Source organism: Bombina bombina, chromosome 6, assembly GCF_027579735.1.
Source record: "Bombina bombina isolate aBomBom1 chromosome 6, aBomBom1.pri, whole genome shotgun sequence".
In the NCBI taxonomy this organism is placed as follows: Eukaryota; Metazoa; Chordata; class Amphibia; order Anura; family Bombinatoridae; genus Bombina; species Bombina bombina.
In genome coordinates, this window is record NC_069504.1 from 1089230382 (window position 1) to 1089253186 (window position 22805).

Sequence of the window (22805 nt, forward strand, 5' to 3'; positions counted from 1 at the left end):
CCTGATGAAAAAACGGACCTTGAGACAGAAGGTCCGGTCTTAATGGAAGTGGCCAAGGTTGGCAACTGGACATCCGAACAAGATCCGCATACCAAAACCTGTGAGGCCATGCTGGAGCTACCAGCAACACAAACGATTGTTCCATGATGATTTTGGAGATCACTCTTGGAAGAAGAACTAGAGGCGGGAAAATATAAGCAGGTTGGTAACACCAACGAAGTTTCAACGCATCCACTGCTTCCACCTGAAGGTCCCTGGACCTGGACAGGTACCTGGGAAGTTTCTTGTTTTAGATGAGAAGCCATCACATCCATTTCTGGAAGACCCCACATCTGAACAATTTGAGAAAACACATCTGGATGGAGAGACCACTCCCCCGGATGTAAAGTCTGACGGCTGAGATAATCCGCTTCCCAATTGTCTACACCTGGTATATGTACCGCAGAAATTAGAAAAAAGAGCTGGATTCCGCCCAAGAAAGTATCCGAGATACTTCTTTCATAGCTAGGGGACTGTGAGTCCCACCCTGATGATTGACATATGCCACAGTTGTGATATTGCCTGTCTGAAAACAAATGAACGGTTCTCTTTTCAACAGAGGCCAAATCTGAAGAACCCTGAAAATTGTTCCAAAATATTGATTGGTAATCCCACCTTTGAGATTTCCAAACCCCTTGTGCTGTCAGAGATCGCCAAACAGCTCCCCAACCTGAAAGACTCGCATCTGTTGTGATCACAGTCCAGGTTGGATGAATAAAAGAGGCCCCTAGAACTATAAGATGGTGATCTAACCACCAAGTCGGAGATAGTCGAACATTGGGATTTAAGGATATTAATTGTGATATCCTTGTATAATCCCTGCACCATTGATTCAGCATACAAAGCTGGAGAGGTCTCATATGAAAACGAGCAAAGGGGATCGCGTCCGATGCTGCAGTCATGAGACCTAAAACTTCCATGCACATAGCTACTGAAGGGAATAATTGAGACTGAAGGTTCCGACAAGCTGAAACCAATTTTAATTGTCTCTTGTCTGCTAGAGACAGAGTCATGGACACTGAATATATCTGGAAACCTAAAAAGGTGACCCTTGTCTGAGGAATCAAAGAACTTTTTGGTAAATTGATCCTCCAACCATGTCTTTATAGAAACAACACTAGTTGATTTGTGTGAGATTCTGCAGAATGTAAAGACTGAGCTAGTACCAAGATATCGTCCAAATAAGGAAACACCGCAATACCCCGTTCTCTGTTTACAGAGAGTAGGGCACCGAGATCCTTTGAAAAGATTCTTGGAGCTGTCGCTAGGCCAAAAGGAAGAGCGACAAATTGGTAATGCTTGTCTAGAAAAGAGAATCTTAGAAACTGATAATGATCTGGATGAATCGGAATATAAAAATATGCATCCTGTAAGTCTATTGTGGACATATAATGCCCTTGCTGAACAAAAGGCAGAATAGTCCTTATAGTCACCATTTTGAAAGCTGGTACTCTTGCATAACGATTCAAAATTTTCAGATCCAGAACTGGTCTGAATGAATTTTCCTTCTTTGGGACAATGAATACATTTGAATAAAACCCAAGACCCTGTTCCTGAAACGGAACTGGCATAATCACCCCTGTAAGCTCCAGGTCTGAAACACACTTCAGGAAAGCCTGAGCCTTTACTGGGATGCGTGAGAGAAAATATCTTCTCACAGGAGGTCTTAATCTGAATCCTATTTGATACCCCTGAGAGACAATACTCAGAATCCATTGATTTTGGACAGAATTTGTCCAAACATCCTTGAAAAATCTTAATCTGCCCCCTACCAGCTGAGCTGGAATGAGGGCTGCACCTTCGTGCGGTCTTGGGGGCTGGCTTTGGTTTCTTAAACAACTTAGATTTATTCCAAATTGAAGAAGGTTTCCATTTGGAAACAGTTTCCTTGGGGGAAGGATTAGGTTTCTGTTCCTTAATTTGTCGAAAGGAACGAAAACGATTAGAAGCTTTAGATTTACCCTTAGGTCTTTTATCCTGAGGCAAAAAAACTCCCCCCCCCCCCCCCCCCCCCCGTGATAGCTGAAATAATCGAATCCAAATGAGAACCAAATAACTTATTACCTTGGAAAGAAAGAGATAGCAATCTAGACTTAGAAGTCAAGATTTAAAGGGACATAAAACCCAAAAGTTTTCTTTCATGATTCAGATAGAGAATACAATTTCAAACAACTTTCCAATTTACTTCTATTATTTAATTTGCTTCTTTCTCTTGTTATCCTTTGCTGAAATGTTTATCTAGGAAAGTTCATGTGCAGCAGAGAACCTAGGTCTTAGCTGTTGATTGGTGGCTGCATATGTAAACTGATTGTCATTGGCTCACCCATGTGTTCAGTTAGAAACCAGTAGTGCACGGCTTCTCCTTCAACAAATGATACCAAGAGAGTAAAACAGATTAGATAATAGAAGTACATTAGCAAGTTGTTTAAAATTGTATTCTCTATCTGAATCATGAAATAAATATTTTAGGTTTCATGTCCCTTTAAGCCACAAAGCTCTTCTAGCTAAAATAGCTAAAGACAATATTAGATATTGATGATTTCAAAAATGGCATTACAAATAAAATGATTAGCATGTTGAAGCAAGTGAACAATGCTAGACAAATCAGAATCCATTTCTTATTGCTCTAAATTTTCCATCAGCCAAAGAAATTGCAGGCCTGAGAAGATAAATAGGCTTTCCTTAGATAAGATTCAAGTTTCCTATCTAAAGGATCTTCCATAGCAATAGTAGTACGTTTAGCAAGAGTAGAAATAGCCCCATCAACTTTGGGGACCTTTTCCCAAAACTCGAATGTAACTGCTGGCAAAGGATACAATTTTTTAAACCTTGAAGAAGAAATAAAAGAAGTACCAGGCCTATTCCATTCCTTAGAAATCATATCAGAAATAGCATCAGGAACTGGAAAAACTTCTGGAGTAACCACAGGAGGTTTATAAACAGAATTTAAACGTTTACTAATTTTAATATCAAGAGGACTAGTTTCCTCAATATCCAATGTAATCAACACTTCCTTTAACAAAGAACAAATGTACTCCATTTTAAATAAATAAGTAGATTTGTCAGTGTCAATATCTGAGGTAAGATCTTCTGAATCAGATAGATCCTCATCAGAGGAGGATAATTCTGTGTGTTGTCGGTCATTTGAAATTTCATCAACTTTATGAGAAGTTTTAAAATACCTTTTACGTTAATTAGAAGGCGGGATGGCAGACAAAGCCTTCTGAATAGAATCCACAATAAAATCTTTTAAATTCACAGGTATATCTTGTACATTAGATGTTGAAGGAACAACAACAGGCAACACAAGCAGAATTTGTTTTGGCGCTAACAAAATCCGGAAATGACACACTCGCGTCCTCAACGACGCAACCTTGTGAAAGGACTCTGCATCGACTAAGATGACGAATTTGCGCCATCGAACGTAACTTTGCTCCAAAAATGACGCAATATACTTTGGCACTTTGCGCCCCCGCGAGCCTAATTTTGCCCGTCGAATTAAAAAGAACAGTCAATTGAAAAAAGACTATACCCCAGGTAAGAAAAAAAAAATGTCCTAAAAAAATGCATTTCCCAGATATGAAAAAGGAAGTATACTTAAAAGGATACTAACCCCTCATTTTTTCTTTCATGATTCACATAGAGCATGCAATTTTAAGCAACTTTCTAATTTACTGCTATTATCAATTTTTCTTTGTTCTCATGTTATCTTGATTTGAAAAAGCAGTAATAAAAGTTTAGGAGCCGGCCCATTTTTTAGTTCAGCACCTTGGTAGAGCTGCTGATTGGTTTGCTACATTTAGCCACAAATCAGCAAGTGCTACCCAGGTACTGAACAAAAAATGGTCCGGCTCTAAAGCTTACAGTACTGCTTTTTCAAATCAAGATAGCATGAGAACAAAGAAAAATTGATAATAGGAGTAAATTAGAAAGGTGCTTAAAATCTCATGCTCTATCTGAATCATGAAATAAAAAAAATTGGGTTTAGTATCCCTTTAAATCTGACTCATGGCATATATAAGTACAATACATATATTTAGAACTTTATATAAATACATAAAGTGCCAAACCATAGCTGAGAGTGTCTTAAGTAATAAAAAACATACTTACCAAAAGACACCCATCCACATATAGCAGATAGCCAAACCAGTACTGAAACGTTTATCAGTAGAGGTAGGAGATGAATCTCTACGACCGATAACAAAGAACCTATGAAATAGATCTCCCGTGAGGAAAACCATTGCATTCAATAGGTGATACTCTCTTCACAACCCTCTGACATTCACTGTACTCTGAGAGGAATCGGGCTTCAAAATGCTGAGAAGCGCATATCAACATAGAAATCTTAGCACAAACTTCCTTTACCACCTCCATAGGAGACAAAGTTTGTAAAACTGAATTTTGGGTGTGGTGAGGGGTGTATTTATAGGCATTTTGAGGTTTGGGAAACTTTGCCTCTCCTGGTAGGATTGTATATCCCATACGTCACTAGCTCATGGACTCTTGCCAATTACATGAAAGAAAAAGAAAAGTATAACGAAGGCAAAAGATAATGCATATTTAGAGCTCATTGGCAGATTTTTTTTTTTTTGGGTGTGGGATAACAGCACGCAGAAGGCACTTTGTGAGGGGTGGGAGCGGGTGGAACTGTAAGTTACAAGTAAGTAGAGGGGGATATTAGCTAGTGAAATTAACTGGGAGGGGGTAGGGTGGTAGGGGAATAAGGGGGGGCAGCTACACTACAGAAAAAAGTTTATATAAAAAATAAGCCAAAATTTATAACAAAATGGGTACTGGCAGCTGCTTGGTGGTGGGGGGGGGTTTGTCAGGTTGTTTGAGAGGGGTCAGGGAGGGATGGGATGTGTCAGGTGGGAGGCTGATCTCTACACGAAAGCTAAAATTAACCCTACAAGCTACCTACTTAACCCCCTTCACTGCTGGGCATAATACAAGTGTGGTGAGCAGCGGCTTTCTAATTACCAAAAAGCAATGCCAAAGCCATATATGTCTGCTATTTCTGAACAAAAGGGATCCCAGAGAAGCATTTACAACCATTTATGCCATAATTGCACAAGCTGTTTGTAAATAATTTCAGTGAGAAAGATAAAGTTTGTGAAAAAGTGAACAATTTTTTTTTATTTGTTCGCATTTGGCGGTGAAATGGTGGCATTAAATATACCAAAATGGGCCTAGATCAATACTTTTGGTTGTCTACTAAAAAAATATATACATGTGAAGGGTTGTTTAGGGATTCCTGACAGATATCAGTGTTATAATGCAACTATTGCTAATTTTAAAAATAGCAAAGTGCTACTTGTACTTATTGCCCTACAACCCTGCAAAAAAAGCAAAGAACATGTAAACATTGGGTATTTCTAAACTCAGGACAACATTTAAAAACTATTTAGCATGGGTGTTTTTTGGTGGTTGTAGATGTGTAACAAACAAAAAGTTAGAAAAAGTGTGGTTTTTTTTCTCTCAATGTTTTCATCATATTTTCTAAAGAAAATGCATAGTAAATTATATGATGGTATCTTTAGAAAGTCCATTTAATAGCGAGAAAAACAGTATATGATATGTGTGGGTACAGTAAATGAGTAAGAGGAAAATTACAGCTAAACACACAATGTAAAAATAGCCCTGGTCCCTAACGGTAAGAAAATTTAAAAATGGTTTGGTCACTAAGGGGTTAAGGAACAGCAGTACATTACTGGAAGCTAGCTGAACTCACCGAGTGAGCCAGTGACAAAAGGCACATTGGCCACTAGCTTCCAGTAGTGCATTGCTGCTCCTGAGCCTATTTTAGTATGCTCCCTAAAAAAAAAGATTCCAAGAGAACAAAGCAAATTAGTTAACAGAAGTAAATTAGAACATGCAATTTTAAATAACTTTCTATCTGAGTCATGAACGTTTTAATTTAGTTTTAATTTAAAAAAAAAAAAATCCCGATCTGCTGCTCCCATGGGTTTGGAGGTTGGGTCATTACTGATGTATGATATGGTTGAGATACCTTTTTTAGAATGACCTACTGCATTCTGTGACTTCCAAAACGTCTATTTTCAGAATTGCTGAATAAAGTTAAAGTATTAAACTTGTAGTAACATGGACAAATAGATTTTGAATGCACGTAAGTACCAGAAGGTCTGTCAATTCTGTCCGTAGTGTTTTGTATAGGTCATTATAACAGGCTATAGATTGTACTAGGCAATGTATTCATGAAATTGCGTTTCTAACAATGGGCTTGATAACGATCCTTTAGAAACATTTATCTAATGATTCTTCTTTAAAATTCACCATTATAGTCTATAGGGATTATTGTAGCTAAAACCATGTGGTAAACTTTAACGTATTATGATTGACTCCTATGTGTTTAACCCCTGCTGCTCCCACGTAGGTAATCAGGGTAATTGGTAGCTATGTGCAGCTGTTTTGCAGATCCCATGCAGGAGTTTACCTGTGTGTTTAACCCCTTTGCAATAGTTAAACATAGTGAGCTAGAGTTATTAATGAACATTTTTGCCTGACCGTAGGATTTAGCACATGTATTTTTAATCAGAATGTTCTGTTAATATTGGCGCGTGTGTTTTCGGTGGTAGCGCAGTAGCTTAAATACTGGGCGTTCCTTGGTATCACTCTGACAAATACTGGGCATCATTGATTGTCTTTTTGGATTTCAGGAAGATTCTGAAAAGTTTGACCCGGAAGCATCCCAAAGACTTGCTGTTGGTGATTGGCACAGGAGTGAGTGCAGCTGTTGCACCTGGGATACCCGCACTCTGTTCCTGGAGAGGCTGCATTGAAGCGGTCATTGAAGTCGCAGAGCAGCTGGAAGTTTTACATCCAGGAGATGTTGCGGAGTTCAGAAAGAAAGTGCACAAAGAGCGAGACCTGCTAGTTGTGGCTCATGATCTAATAAGAAAAATGTCACCAGTAAGTCCTTCTGGAAGAGCATGGGCTGAATGTCTATTTGGTGCACTTGTATGAAGAACGTTTGTAATTGGTTAGATGGGTTACTTTTAAGACTTAAAGGGGCAGTAAACCTACAAAACAGTGCAGAATTATATAACTTTTATCTTAGCGCAAACTTTATGCAACATAATATTGCAGCTAAAATTTGATTATAAGATAGGATTTTTCAGACCACCGTACTTACTCTACTGAGCGGGTCTGGTTTTCCCCCTGAGCGCATCTGGGCAGCTGTCTAGTCACAGCCCGGCCCGATCGTGCCATTACACTCAATGTAGCTCGCTCCCGCTATCAGACAGAGCAGGAGCGAGCTACACTGAGTGTAATGGTGCGATTGGGCCGGGCTGTGACTAGACAGCTGCCCAGATGAGCTCAGGGGGAAAACCAGACCCGCTCAGTAGAGCAAAGAGCGGTGGTCTGAAAAATCCTCTTTTATAATCAAATTTTAGCTGCAATATTATGTTGCAAAAAGTTTGCGCTAAGATAATGTTATATAATTCTGCACTATGTGCAGAATTATATAACATTGTTTTGTAGGTTTACTGCCCCTTTTAAGACTTTTTTTAATGTTATCCCAGGAAGCACAATTACATCAAACTTAAAGGGACAGTCTACCATAGAATTGTTATTGTTTTAAAAGATATATAATCCCTTTATTACCCATACACTTTTTACCTCTGTGATTACCTTGTATCTAAGCATCTTCTGACATCCCCTGATCACATGACTGTGACTGTTTATTATCTATTGTCTTGCATTTAGCATTGTATTGTGCTAGATCTTAAATAACTCCCTGTGCCTGAACACAGTGTTATCTATATGGCCCACATGTACTTTCTGTCTCTCTGTGTTGAAAAGAGATTTACAAAACCTGTGATAAGAGTCAGCCCTCAAAGGCTTAGAAATTAGCATATGAGCCTAGCTATGTTTAGTTTAAACTAAAAATACCAAGAGAAAAAAGCAAGTTTGATGATGGAAGTAAATTGGAAAGTTGATTAAAATTAAAAGTCCTATCTGAATAATGAAAGTTTAATTTACACTAGACTGTCCCTTTAAATACAAGCTAGAAAGAGTGATGGATTCAAATGAAAGATGAGCTTTAGAATAATGTGTAGATGTATTTTTTTACTATTATATGAGTTGTTTAAATATTGAAAATGTAAGTGTAAAGGTTTAGCTTCTATAAAGTACTTTAGTAATGAGCGTCGCCATGTTTTGAAATAGTTTTCTATTTATCTGTGTGGAAGTCCTTTTGGATAATGCTATGTTACACACAGCCTTTTTTTGGGGCAGTTCTTCTTATTGCATGTTTTATATGTATCCCTATTGTTCTCAGCAGGAAGGATACTTAAAGGGACATAAAACCCAATTTGTTTTCTTTCATGATTAAGATACAGCATGCTATTTTAAACCACTCTCTAATTTGTCTGTCATCAAATTACTTCAGTCTCTTTGTATCTTTTGTTGAAAAGCAGGGACATAAGCTCAGGAGCATGCATGTATCTTTTGCACTATTTGGCAGCAGTTTCGAAAGAATGTTATCCATATGCTGGAGCACTAGAGGGCAGCACTATTTCCTGCCATGTAGTGCTCCCGATAACCTACCTAGGTTTCTCTTTAATACAGATTACCATGGGAATGAAGCAAATTTGATAATAGAAGTCAATTTAAAACGTTTTTAGAATTGTTTGCTCTGTCTGAATCACATAAGAACATTTTTGGGTTTTATATCCCTTTAAGTTAAAACATGGCGGGGGCCATTACTTTATAATAACTCAGTGGAATTTAGAGAATCAACAATTTCTTCTGTTAAGTGTGATCAGTCCACGGGTCATCATTACTTGTGGGATATTAACTGCTCCCCTACAGGAAGTGCAAGAGGATTCACCCAGCAGAGTTGCTATATAGCTCCTCCCCTCTACGTCACCTCCAGTCATTCTCTTGCACCCAACGACTAGATAGGATGTGTGAGAGGACTATGGTGATATATTTAGTTTTATATCTTCAATCAAAAGTTTGTTATTTTATAATAGCACCGGAGTGTGTTATTCCTTCTCTGGTAGAATTTGAAGAAGAATCTACCTGAGTTTTTCTATGATTTTAGCCGGAGTAGTTAAGATCATATTGCTGTTTCTCGGCCATCTGAGGAGAGGTAAACTTCAGATCAGGGGACAGCGGGCAGATGAATCTGCATAGAGGTATGTAGCAGTTTATTATTTTCTGACATGGAATTGATGAGAAAATCTGCCATAACCGTTATAATGTAAACTCAGCCTTGAATGCAGTAGATGTAGCTGATATCAGGCTGTCATGTATGTATATTTTACACTTCAGTTTTCTGGGAAATGGTACTTCTCTGGCTTTTAAACTGTATACATAGACTTAACCTATTTTGCAGGGACTTGCAATAGGTTTTAAATGACAATTAATTATTGAGGGTAAAACGTTTTTTTGCTGGCATGGAAAAAACGTTTTTTTCTCTGAGGTACTGGGTGAAAAAATGTTTTGGGCACTTTTTTTCCACTTGGCAATAGTTTTGATTTAAATTAGAGCAGTTCACTGATCCCTCTCACTGTTATGTGTGTGGGGGAGGGGCCATTTTGGTGCTTTCACTATGCATCAGAAAAACTCAGTCAGAGGTTCATTTCTTCCTGCATGATCCGGTTCATCTCTACAGAGTTCAGGGATCTCAAGAGTCTTTTTTGAGGGAAGTAATCATTCACAGCAGAGCTGTGCTGATTGTATTGACTGTGATATAAAAAACGTTTATTTGTGTATTTTTTTTCTGCTGCCTGGGTTAGTTATCATTTGCTGAGGGGAACAATCCTTTGCTAAAACTGTATATTCTGACAAAGATTGATGCTATAACTTAATTATTTTATCTGTTATAATATTTTCTGTGCTTCTTAAAGGCACAGTTCGTTTTCATATTATTTGTAAATTACTTTGAAAAGTATTTCCAAGTTGCTGTTAATTTGCTAGTGTGTTAAACATGTCTGATTCAGAGGAATATCTCTGTGCTATATGTGTTAATGCCAAAGTGGAGCCCAATAGAAATTTATGTACTAAATGTATTGATGCTACTTTAAAAAAATAGTCAATCTGTACAAATTGAACATATTTCACCAAACAACGAGGGAGAGTTATGCCGACTAACTCGCCTCACGTGTCAGTACCTACATCTCCCGCTCAGGAGGTGCGTGATATTGTAGCGCCGAGTGCATCTGGGCGGCCATTACAAATCACATTACAAGATATGGCTACTGTTATGACTGAAGTTTTGGCTAAACTACCAGAACTAAGAGGTAAACGTGATCACTCTGGGATGAGAACAGAGTGCGCTGATAATGCAAGGGCCATGTCTGATACTGCGTCACAGTTTGCAGAACGTGAAGACGGAGAGCTTCATTCTGTGGGTGACGGTTCTGATCCAAATAAACTGGACTCAGACATTTCAAATTTTAAATTTAAGCTTGAGAACCTCCGTGTGTTACTAGGGGAGGTATTAGCGGCTCTGAATGATTGTAACACAGTTGCAATCCCAGAAAAAATGTGTAGGTTGGATAAATATTTTGCTGTGTACCGACGAGTACTGACGTTTTTCCTATACCTAAGAGACTTACTGACATTGTTACTAAGGAGTGGGATAGACCCGGTGTGCCTTTCTCACCCCCTCCTATATTCAGAAAAATGTTTCCAATAGACGCCGCCACATGGGACTTATGGCAAATGGTCCCTAAGGTGGAGGGAGCAGTTTCTACTTTAGCTAAGCGTACCACTATCCCAGTGGAGGATAGCTGTGCTTTTTCAGATCCAATGGATAAAAAATTAGAGGGTTACCTTAAGAAAATGTTTGTTCAACAAGGGTTTATATTGCAACCTCTTGCATGTATTGCGCCTGTCACCGGCTGCAGCAGCATTTTGGTTTGAGTCTCTGGAAGAGACACTTCAATCATCCACACTAGATGACATCACACACAAACTTAAATTCCTTAAGTTAGCTAATTCATTTATTTCAGATGCCGTAGTACATTTAACTAAACTTGCGGCTAAAAATTCAGGATTCGCCATTCAGGCACGCAGAGCTCTGTGGCTAAAATCCTGGTCAGCTGATGTTACGTCTAAATCTAAATTGCTTAATATTCCTTTCAAAGGGCAGACCTTATTCGGGCCCGGCTTGAAAGAGATTATTGATGACATTACAGGAGGTAAAGGTCATGCCCTGCCTCAGGACAAGGCCAAAGCCAAGGCTAGACAGTCCAATTTTCGTTCCTTTCGTAATTTCAAAGCAGGAGCAGCATCAACTTCCTCTGCACCAAAACAGGAAGGAGCTGTTGCTCGCTACAGACAAGGCTGGAAACCTAACCAGTCCTGGAACAGGGGCAAACAGGCCAGAAAACCTGCTGCTGCCCCTAAGACAGCATGAATTGAGGGCCCCCGATCCGGGACCGGATCTAGTGGGGGGCAGACTTTCCCTCTTCGCCAGGCTTGGGCAAGAGATGTTCAGGATCCCTGGGCGTTAGAGATCATATCTCAGGGATACCTTCTGGACTTCAAATCCTCTCCCCCAAGAGGGAGATTTCATCTGTCAAGGTTGTCAACAAACCTAACAAAGAAGGAAGCGTTTCTACGCTGCGTACAAGATCTTTTATTAATGGAGTGATCCATCCAGTTCCGCGGTTGGAACAAGGACAAGGGTTTTACTCAAATCTGTTTGTAGTTCCAAAAAAGAGGGAACCTTCAGGCCAATCTTGGATTTAAAGATCCTAAACAAATTCCTAAGAGTTCCATCGTTCAAGATGGAAACTATTCGAACAATTTTGCCCATGATCCAAGAGGGTCAGTACTTGACCACAGTGGATTTAAAGGATGCTTACCTTCACATACCGATTCACAGAAGTCATTACCGGTATCTAAGGTTTGCCTTTTTAGACAGGCATTACCAGTTTGTAGCTCTTCCATTCGGACTGGCTACGGCTCCAAGAATCTTCACAAAGGTTCTGGGCACTCTTCTGGCGGTACTAAGACCGCGAGGAATTTCAGTAGCTCCGTACTTAGACGACATACTGATACAAGCTTCAAGCTTTCAAACTGCCAAATCTCATACAGAGATAGTACTGGCATTTTCTAAGGTCGCATGGATGGAAAGTGAACGAAGAGAAAAAGTTCTCTCTTTCCACTCACAAGAGTTCCCTTCCTGGGGACTCTGATAGATTCTGTAGAAATGAAGATTTACCTGACAGAGGACAGGTTAACAAAACTTCAAAATGCATGCCGTGTCCTTCATTCCATTCAAGAGACCAGAAATTCTCTTCTATGGTGGCTTTATCGGCCACATCTGTCCAGGGGAATGCCATTCAGCAGGCCAGACTGGTCAATTGTAACAACAGACGCCAGCCCTACTAGGTTGGGGCGCTGTCTGGAATTCTCTGAAGGGCTCAGGGACTATGGAATCAGGAGGAGAGTCTTCTTCCAATAAACATTCTGGAATTGAGAGCAGTCCTCAATGCTCTTCTGGCTTGGCCCCAGTTAGCAACTCGGGGGTTCATCAGGTTCCAGTCGGACAACATCACGACTGTAGCTTATATCAACCATCAGGGAGGACAAGAAGCTCCCTAGCAATGATGGAAGTATCGAAGATAATTCGCTGGGGCAGAGTCTCACTCTTGCCACCTGTCTGCAATCCACATCCGGGAGTGGAGAACTGGGAGGCGGATTTCTTAAGTCGTCAGACTTTTCATCCGGGGGAGTGGGAACTTCATCCAGAGGTCTTTGCCCAAATACTTCCACGTTGGGGCAAACCAGAGATAGATCTCATGGCGTCTCGACAGAACGCCAAGCTTCCCGCGCTACGGGTCCAGATCCAGGGATCCGGGAGCGGTCCTGATAGATGCCTTGACAGCACCATGGACCTTCAGGATGGCTTATGTGTTTCCACCTTTCCCGATGCTTCCTCGATTGATTGCCAGAATCAAACAGGAGAAAGCATCAGTGATTCTAATAGCGCCTGCATGGCCACGCAGGACTTGGTATACAGATCTGGTGGACATGTCATTCTGTCCACCTTGGTCGTTACCTCTGAAACAGGACCTTCTGATTCAGGGTCCTTTCACACATCAAAATCTAACTTCTCTGAAGCTGACTGCTTGGAAATTGAACGCTTGATCTTATCAAAGCGTGGTTTTTTCTGAAGTCAGTATTGATACCTTAATACAGGCTAGGAAGCCTGTCACCAGAAAGATTTACCATAAAATATGGCGTAAATACCTATATTGGTGCGAATCCAAAGGTTACTCTTGGAGTAAGGTTAGGATTCCTAGGATATTGTCTTTTCTACAAGAAGGTTTAGAAAAGGGGTTATCCGCTAGTTCCCTTAAAGGGACGATCTCAGCTTTGTCCATTCTGTTACACAAGCGTCTGTCAGAAGTTCAGACGTTCAGGCTTTTTGTCAGCTTTGGCCAGGATTAAACCTGTGTTTTAAAGCTGTGGCTCCACCATGGAGTTTAAACCTTGTTCTTAACGTTTTACAGGGTGTTCCGTTTGAACCCCTTCATTCCATTGATATAAAGTTGTTATCTTGGAAAGTTCTATTTTTTAATGGCTATTTCTCGGCTCGAAGAGTCTCTGAGTTATCAGCCTTACATTGTGATTCTCCTTATTTGATTTTTCACTTCGGATTAGGTAGTTCTGCGTACTAAGCCTGGGTTCTTACCTAAGGTAGTCACTAACAGGAATATCAATCAGGAGATTGTTGTTCCATCCTTGTGCCCAAATCCCTTCTTCGAGGAAGGAACGTCTTTTGCACAATCTGGATGTAGTTCGTGCCCTTAAATTTTATTTACAGGCAACTAAAGATTTTCGACAAACGTCTTCCCTGTTTTGTCGTTTACTCTGGTCAGAGGAGAGGTCAAAAAGCTTCTGCTACCTCTCTCTCTTTTTGGCTTCGTAGCATAATTCGTTTAGCTTATGAGACTGCTGGACAGCAGCCTCCTGAAAGAATTACAGCTCATTCCACTAGAGCTGTGGCTTCCACTTGGGCCTTTAGAATGAGGCCTCTGTTGAACAGATTTTGCAAGGCTGCAACTTGGTCTTCGCTTCATACTTTTTCCAAATTTTACAAATTTGACACTTTTGCTTCCTCGGAGGCTATTTTTGGGAGAAAGGTTCTTCAGGCAGTGGTTCCTTCTGTATAAAGAGCCTGCCTATCCCTCCCGTCATCCGTGTACTTTTACTTTGGTATTGGTATCCCACAAGTAATGATGACCCGTGGACTGATCACACTTAACAGAAGAAAACATAATTTATGCTTACCTGATAAATTCCTTTCTTCTGTAGTGTGATCAGTCCACGGCCCCGCCCTGTTTTTTAAGGCAGGTAATATTTTTTAAAATTATACTCCAGTCACCACTACACCCTTGGCTTCTCCTTTCTCGTTGGTCCTTGGTCGAATGACTGGAGGTGACGTAGAGGGGAGGAGCTATACTCTGCTGGGTGAATCCTCTTGCAGTTAATATCCCACAAGTAAGGATGACGCCGTGGACTTGATCACACTACAGAAGAAAGGAATTTATCAGGTAAGCATAAATTATGTTTTTTTAAATTACAGGAAAATACAGTAACACAAAGAATATTGCAAAGTTTTTTTTTTAACTACACATTATTAAAGGGACAGGCCGGTCAAGATATAAAGTCACATAGATTAATTACATCTTTTAATAGAAACATATACGCAATATACAAGTACTGGCAAAATGCTTCTAGTAAAAGTTATCACTGCTTTAGTGTTGGCATTTTCCTCTGCACGCGCATGTGAAGCATAGCGAGATATACTCAGTGCGCCAATGAACAGATTGTATCATGTCAGCAATTAACAAATTGAGTCATTATGAGATAGTACAAACACCTTACACTCTCTGAGCAAGTGCTATGTTTAAGATGCTGGTGCACAGAGCATTCTTAAATACACGTTTGAAACAGCAGTAGCTTTTTATAAGAAGCATTTTTGCTAATACATTTATATTACACAAATGCTTCTATTCATAACTGAAACGCATTCATGGGGATTCCAATTTTGGCTGGAATGTCCCTTTAAACATGTTATATTACATTCTCATACATAGTAACATAGTAGATGAGGTTGAAAAAAGACCGAAGTCCATCGAGTTCAACCTATACAAATCTAAAATATATACAAAAAGCTCCAGTTAAACTTAAATAATCCCACTAAAAGGTGACCCATTTAATACTAGCAATCATATCCATGAATTTTGTTTATAGACAGAAATGTATCCAAATAATGTTTAAATGTATCTAGGGTATTGGCATTCACTACCTCCTTTGGTAATGAGTTCCACAATTTTATTGCTCTTAGAGTGAAAAAACGTTTCCGTTGCAGGAGATTAAATCTTCTTTCCTCCAACCTTAAATTGTGACCTCTGGTCACAAACAGTTTTTTCTTGGAATAAACAGCGCTTCTGCCATCTCTGTATATGGGCCTTGAATATATTTATATAAAGTAATCATGTCACCTCTTAAGCTCCTTTTTTCTAAGGAAAACAGACCCAGTTTGGCTAGCCTCTCCTCATAGGTTAAATTCTCCAATCCCCTTATTAGCTTTGTGGCCCTTCTCTGAACTTTTCCTAGTTCTGCAATATCTTTTTTTTGCGATCGGTCCCCAGAACTGCACTCCATACTCAAGGTGAGGTCTTACCAGGGCTTTATATAGTGACAGAATTATGCTTTCCTCCCTTGCATCAATGCCTCTTTTAATACATGCTAGTATCTTATTAGCCTTTAAAGCTGCTGCCCTGCATTGTGCACCCATCTTTAGCTTGTTATCTATTACTACCCCCAAATCCCTTTCCTCCTGTGTTTGGCTAAGTCTTGTCTTGTCCCATTTAAATAATACGTTGCCTGCTTATTTTTACTTCCAAAATGTAGAACCTTGCATTTTCCCGTATTAAATCTCATTTCTTTTGCAAGATGTACCGAGTCCACGGATTCATCCTAACTTGTGGGATATTGTCCTTCCTGACAGGAAGTAGCAAAGAGAGCACCACAGCAGAGCTGTCTATATAGCTCCCCCCTTAAAGGGACAGTAAACCTTAAAAATAATGTTATATAATTCTGCACATAGTGCAGAATTATATAACATTATTTAAGTGCTATAGTTCTAAAAGCCTTTTTTTACCTTTTAATATGAAAAAATATGGCGCTTTTACAGACCCGCTCTCTGCTCAGCGGGTCTGTTATATTTTGTCAGCACATCGGGGCAACTGTATAGTCACAGCCCGGCCCGACCGCGCCAGAGCACTAAGTGCAGCTCGCTCCTGTCACAGGAGCGAGCTGCACTTAGTTTTATGGCGCGGTCGGGCCAGGCTGTGAATATACAGCTGGCCCGATGCGCTGACAAAATATAACAGACCCGCTGAGCAGAGAGCCGGTCTGTAAAAGCGCCATATTTTTTCATATTAAAAGGTAAAAAAAAGGCTTTTAGAACTATAGCACTTAAATAATGTTATATAATTCTGCACTATGTGCAGAATTATACAACATCATTATTTTTAAGGTTTACTGTCCCTTTAACTCCACCCCCCAGTCATTCTCTTTGCTGGCTCCTGTCACCAGGAAGATCTATCATAAGATATGGCGTAAATATCTTTTTTGGTGTGAATCCAAAGGCTACTCGTGGAGTAAGATCAGGATTCCTAGGATTTTGTCTTTTCTCCAAGAAGGATTGGAGAAAGGATTGTCCGCTAGTTCCTTAAAGGGACAGATATCTGCTTTGTCTATTCTGTTGCACGAGCGTCTGGCAGATGTCCCAGACGTTCAGGATTTTTGTCAGGCTTTAGTTAGAATTAAGCCTGTGTTTAAACCTGTTGCTCCGCCATGGAGTCTCAATTTAGTTCTTAAAGTTCTTCAGGGGGTTCCGTTTGAACCCATGCATTCCATAGATATTAAGCTTCTATCTTGGAAAGTTCTGTTTCTAGTTGCTATCTCTTCAGCTCGAAGAGTTTCTGAACTATCTGCATTACAATGTGACTCGCCTTATCTTGTTTTCCATGCTGATAAGGTGGTTTTGCGTACCAAACCTGGGTTCCTCCCTAAGGTTGTTTCTAACAGGAATATCAATCGGGAAATTTGTTGTTCCTTCTCTGTGTCCTAATCCTTCTTCAAAGAAGGACCGTCTGTTGCACAACTTGGACGTGGTTCGTGCCTTGAAGTTTTATTTGCAGGCAACCAAAGATTTTCGCCAATCATCTTCTTTGTTTGTTGTCTATGCTGGAAAGCGTAGAGGTCAAAAGGCTACGGCTACCTCTCTTTCCTTTTGGCTGAAAAGCATCATCCATTTGGCTTATGAGACTGCTGGACAGCAGCCTCCTGAAAGAATTACAGCTCACTCCACTAGAGAGGTGGCTTCCACATGGGCTTTTAAAAATGATGCTTCTGTTGAACAGATTTGTACGGCTGCGACTTGGTCTTCGCTTCATACCTTTTCCAAATTTTCCAAATTTGATACTTTTTCTTCTTCGGAGGCTATTTTTGGGAGAAAGGTTTTGCAAGCAGTGGTGCCTTCCGTTTAGGTTCCTGTCTTGTCCCTCCCTTGATCCATGCCCTAAAGCTTTGGTATTGGTATCCCACAAGTTAGGATGAATCCGTGGACTTCTTGCAAAAGAAAACAGAATTTATGCTTACCTGATAAATTTCTTTCTTTTGCGATGTACCGAGTCCACGGCCCGCCCTGTCTATTCAAGACAGATTGTATTTTTATGTAAACTTAAGTCACCTCTGCACCTTATAGTTGTTTCTTTTCTTCCTTGGCCTTCGGTCGAATGACTGGGGGGTGGAGTTAAGGGGGAGCTATATAGACCGCTCTGCTGTGGTGCTCTCTTTGCTACTTCCTGTCAGGAAGGACAATATCCCACAAGTTAGGATGAATCCGTGGACTCGGTACATCGCAAAAGAAAGAAATTTATCAGGTAAGCATAAATTCTGTTTTTCCATTTACCTGCCCATACTTCTAATTTTTGCAGGTCCCTTTGTAACGAAAGTTCATCCTGCTCTGACCTAGTGACCTTACTTAACTTAGCGACATCTCTATTTTTGCAGATGATACTATTTAATCCTAGCTCCAAGTCATTTATAAAAATATTAAAAAGAATAGGGCCCAGCACTGATCCCTGGGGTACTCCACTGATTACCTTTGTCCAATCTGAGTATGATCCATTTACTACTACTCGTTGCTCCATATCTTTTATCCAGTTATTTATCCACAAACTAACATTTTCAGCTATTCCCAGTCCCTTAATTTTGTGCATTAATCTCTCATTTGGCACTGTATCAAACGCCTTTGCAAAATCTAAATATATCCCATCAACTGATTCCCCTTTATCTATATTTTTACTTACTTCCTCATAGAATCTAATTAGATTAGTTTGACATGATATATTTCTCATAAAACCATGCTGATTAGAACTCATAATCTTGTTTACACGAATATGCTCATCAATATAATCCCTTATAATCCCTTCAAATATCTTCCCCACTATTGATGTCAGACTAACTGGTCTATAGTTTCCTGGATCATCCCTACTTCCCTTTTTGAAGAGTGGCACCACATCAGCTTTACACCAATCCTGGGGTACCTTGCTTGAAGATAATGAGTCTTGAAAAATTAAGAGTAGAGGTTTGTCTATAACAGTGCTAAATTTCCTTAAAGGGACACTCAGGTTAAATTAAATTTTCATGATTCAGATACAGCATGTAATTTTAAACAACTTTCCAATTTACTTCCATTAAAAAAAGTGCAGTCTTTTATATTTACAATTTTTGAGTCACCAGATCCTACTGAGCATGTGCAAGAATTCACAGACTATACGTATATGCATTTGTGATTGGCTGATTGCTATCACATGGTACAAGGGGAGTGGAAATATACATAACTTTGCAATTTGTTATAAAAAATTCTACTACTCATTTGAAGTTCAGACTAAGTGCTATTGCATTGTCTTGTTATCTTGCATTTGTTGATTATGCAAATCTAATGTGTTGACTGGTCCTTTAACACCCTTGGGTGTATTCCATTTGGGCCTGGAGTTTTATTTACCTTAATATTATCCAATTTGTTCCTGATATCCTCTATACATAACCCAATTAATGGTATGGGCTGCAATGTTCTATTTTGTTCCAAAGTATCATCCAATGGTTCCTCTCTTGTGTATACTGAAGAAAAAAACTGGTTTAGTATCTCAGCCTTCTCCCTGTCACTGTTAATCATACTACCCTCCTCGCATTTTAATGTACCTATATTGTCTTTCTTAGATTTTTTGCTATTTATGTACTTAAATAATGTTTTAGGGTTAGATTTAGAATCCTTTGCAATTCATTTTTCATTTTCAATTTTGGCTAATTTGATTGCTTTTTTGCATGCTTTGTTACATTCCTTATAAGTTTGGTATGTTGCGTCTGTACTATTTTCTTTGAATAATTTAAATGCCCTACATTTTTTCCTAATTTCTCTTAACACATTTATATTCAGCCACATTAGCTTAGATTTTTTATTTTTATTTTATAACCATATGGTATATGTTGATGTGTATATTTATTTAACAACGTTTTAAATGTATCCATTTATCCTCTGTATTTTTATTAGAGAATACTTTGTCCCAATTTATGTTATTTAATGACTTCCTTAAATCATTGAATTTTGCTTTATTAAAATTAAAAGTCTTGGTTAAACCTTTAAGACACTGCTTATGAAAAGAAATGTAATATCCCTTTAAGAGGAAAGAGAGCGTATGTTTATATTTCTGTGTTTTTTTCACACCGAGGGGATCATATTTAGGAACTAGTGTCAGTTAAGTTAGACTCAGCTGTAGTATTTGATCCCTATCAGTAAAGCTTGCTTTCTACTACAAGGGTTAAAGGGACATAAAAGCCAAGACATTTCTTTCATTATTCGACAGAGAATAAACAACTTTACAACTGACTTCTATTATCAAATTTTCTTGTTATCCTTTGTTGAAAAGCAGGAAGGTAAGTTCAGGAGCGTGCATGTGTCTGCGGCACTATATGACAGCTGTTTTGCAACAGTGTTATACATTAGCAAGAGCACTAGATGGCAGCACTATTTCCTGTTATGTAGTGCTCTCTAGACACGTGCACACTGCCTATCTAGGTATCTCTTCAACAAAGAATAATATAAGTAGAATTTTTTTTAAAATGGTATTCTCTATCTGAATCATGAAATAAATAGTTTGGGTTTCATGTCCCTTTAAGCCTGGCTGTCATTACTACTTTGTGTGGCCGTCTTCCCCTTCCCACATAATTTATAGCATTTTTGGAAGCCTAATCCTGCAGTGCTTGTGCCTGGGATATTAGAGCCCTAATTGTGCCCCACCATGTCCAGAGTCCGTTTAGTGAAGTCATTTTTAGATTTGGCCGGGGGTTCCTCAAGTTGAATTTTCTTTGATATTTTATGAAGTATCCCCATGTTTGTTACATGGGATTTTATTTCAGTCATTTATCTAATTAACCTATTGACTGATATCGTCAGTAGTTTTATTCCAGCCTCTTCTTGGTTAACTAGAAGCGAGGCATTTTTACTCCAGTTTTGTCCTTGAAACAGGGTACCATAGTTCAAAGTAAAGTGGGTTTACTCAGTCTATCCTGACCTGACTGCTATTATTCCCATCTATCTAGACAACCAACATTTCCTCAGGGTTACAATGGAGCTTTTTAATGACCTTTTTGTGACTCATTAATTTGTCTTTTTTTGTACCAAGGTTCTTCCTACTCTGGCAGATGTCAGAACACAGTTTTTATTACAGTGACCCTTTATCAGGATGATGTATTAGAAGGTGCTATCTGTAACACTTCCCTGGTAATGCAAGCTCTTCATGGTTTTCAGACGGCGGATTAGTGTTGCCAGATCTCGCTGGTACCATCAAACTAGATCCTAGTCACCAATGAGGATGGGTTTTTAATCCTGTTCAAGGGATTACTTGGCAGCCCCAGGTTTGCTTGATTGGTCTATGAAACCATTGCAACTTAGCTTATTGGCTCAGTGTAACAACTGTCTGAAATATTTCCCCCAGGAGATCAGTGTTACTTAGTGAAATTTTGTAGGATGGTCTTGTAGACATAGACAGAAGGATTTATTTTGTAGCACACTTGTCTTCATATGAGAGGCGTTGACACTGAAAATTTGTTTTGAATGTTCCCAGCAGCAATAATTTAAAAAAATAACAGTTATGCAATGAAACACATAAGGTCAACGTACAACAGAAGGACAATGTTTAAAGCCTTCCTCCTTTGTTTTAGCTGAGATAGATTATCCCATTCCCCAGTTTTGCATAACCAACACTGTTATATTAATAGACTTTTTACCTCTGTGATTACCTTGTATCTAAGCCTCTGCTGACTACCCCCTTATCTCAGTTCTTTTGATAGACTTGCACTTTAGCCAATAGGTGCCCTCTTTTAAGTAACTCCATGGGGCGTGAGCACAATGTTACCTATATGATACACATGAACTAGCGCTTTCTAGCTGTGAAAAACTATTAAATGCATTCAGATAAGAGGCGTCTTTCAAGGTCTTAGAAATTAGCATATGAGCCTACCTAGGTTTAGCTTTCAACTAAGAATATCAAGAGAACAAAGCAAATTTGATGATAAAAGTTAATTAGAAAGTTGTTTAAAATGACATGCCCTATCTGAATCATGAAAGTGTAATTTTGACTACACTGCCCCTTTAATTGCTTGCATATATAGAAGAGCAGGACAGAGTTTGCAAAAAAGAGGTAAATTATTAAGATGCATGTTATTAAGTTTACATAGCATTATTGGTGGATATGGGCCCCAGGGCTGTTATATTTTGCTTTTGTGAACTATAGTTATATATGGTGTCTCAGCATTAAAGGGAACCTAAACACCATCATTTTTTCTGTGATTAACTTTTTATTAAAACCTTTTTGTATTATATTAAACATTGTTGCTTACTTTTTTTATTTTCCTAGCATCTGCTCAATTATTTTTCAGCTCCAATATTACCCCTAAACCACCGCCTACTGAATGTGGTGCTAGCCGCCATGTTGTAACGCGCGTTGTCTATATAGACTGTATGCGCACTCCCTGCTTCACTCCTTCACTTCCAAGCATGCGCATAAAAGGGAAACTCTTTGCAGCTTCTATGAAGCTCGTTCTCATTAACTTTGTGAACGAGCTTCATAGATTTAGTTGTTCAGTTGCACTGCAGCCGTTTTCACTGAATGACAGCTGTGTGAGACCGGCTTGTCAGTGCACTGTTCAGCTATTATTAGTCAATTGCGCTCTGAATCTGACTAAGTTAGCTCTCTGGATTTTTTAGATTTTGTAAGCATAATAATTTATATACTATTTTACTTATTCAAATGTTTTTTTTAAAAAACTTTCTCTTCAAAAACAAAAAAAATGTCAGACTTTTATTACATCGTTTTTTTTTTTGTTTGATTTTACATAACGTTATTCTTTATATTTTATTTTTATTTAAAAATTTCTCATTGTTTCATTTTTAGCCGCAGCTTCTGTAAATGCAAGATGTTTGGCTGACAGTGGGCTGCAACTCGTGTAGCTATAGACAGATCACTGACAGAACTGCTAAATGTTTCACACTGCAGTGGATTCGTGAATGCATTATGTAAAACCGCAAATACATTTCTGATTCAATTGATGAGATCCGATATGTCCTATGAGAAACTGAATATTCAAGTCAATACCGTTGAATCAGAAATTCACTGTACTCTGTTTATATGTATTTGCGG

General features: G+C 39.0%; 1 protein-coding gene across 2 annotated transcripts in view; it reads left to right on the forward strand.

Annotated features, from left to right (window-relative positions):
- Positions 1 to 22805, forward strand: part of FAM118A (family with sequence similarity 118 member A) — a 143975-nt gene that overhangs the window by 19794 nt on the left and 101376 nt on the right. For both annotated transcript variants that reach the window (XM_053719005.1, XM_053719003.1), the window contains exon 3: positions 6717 to 6969. In XM_053719005.1, coding sequence (XP_053574980.1) covers positions 6717 to 6969 — 253 coding nt within the window. The remainder of the gene's footprint in view (positions 1 to 6716; positions 6970 to 22805) is intronic.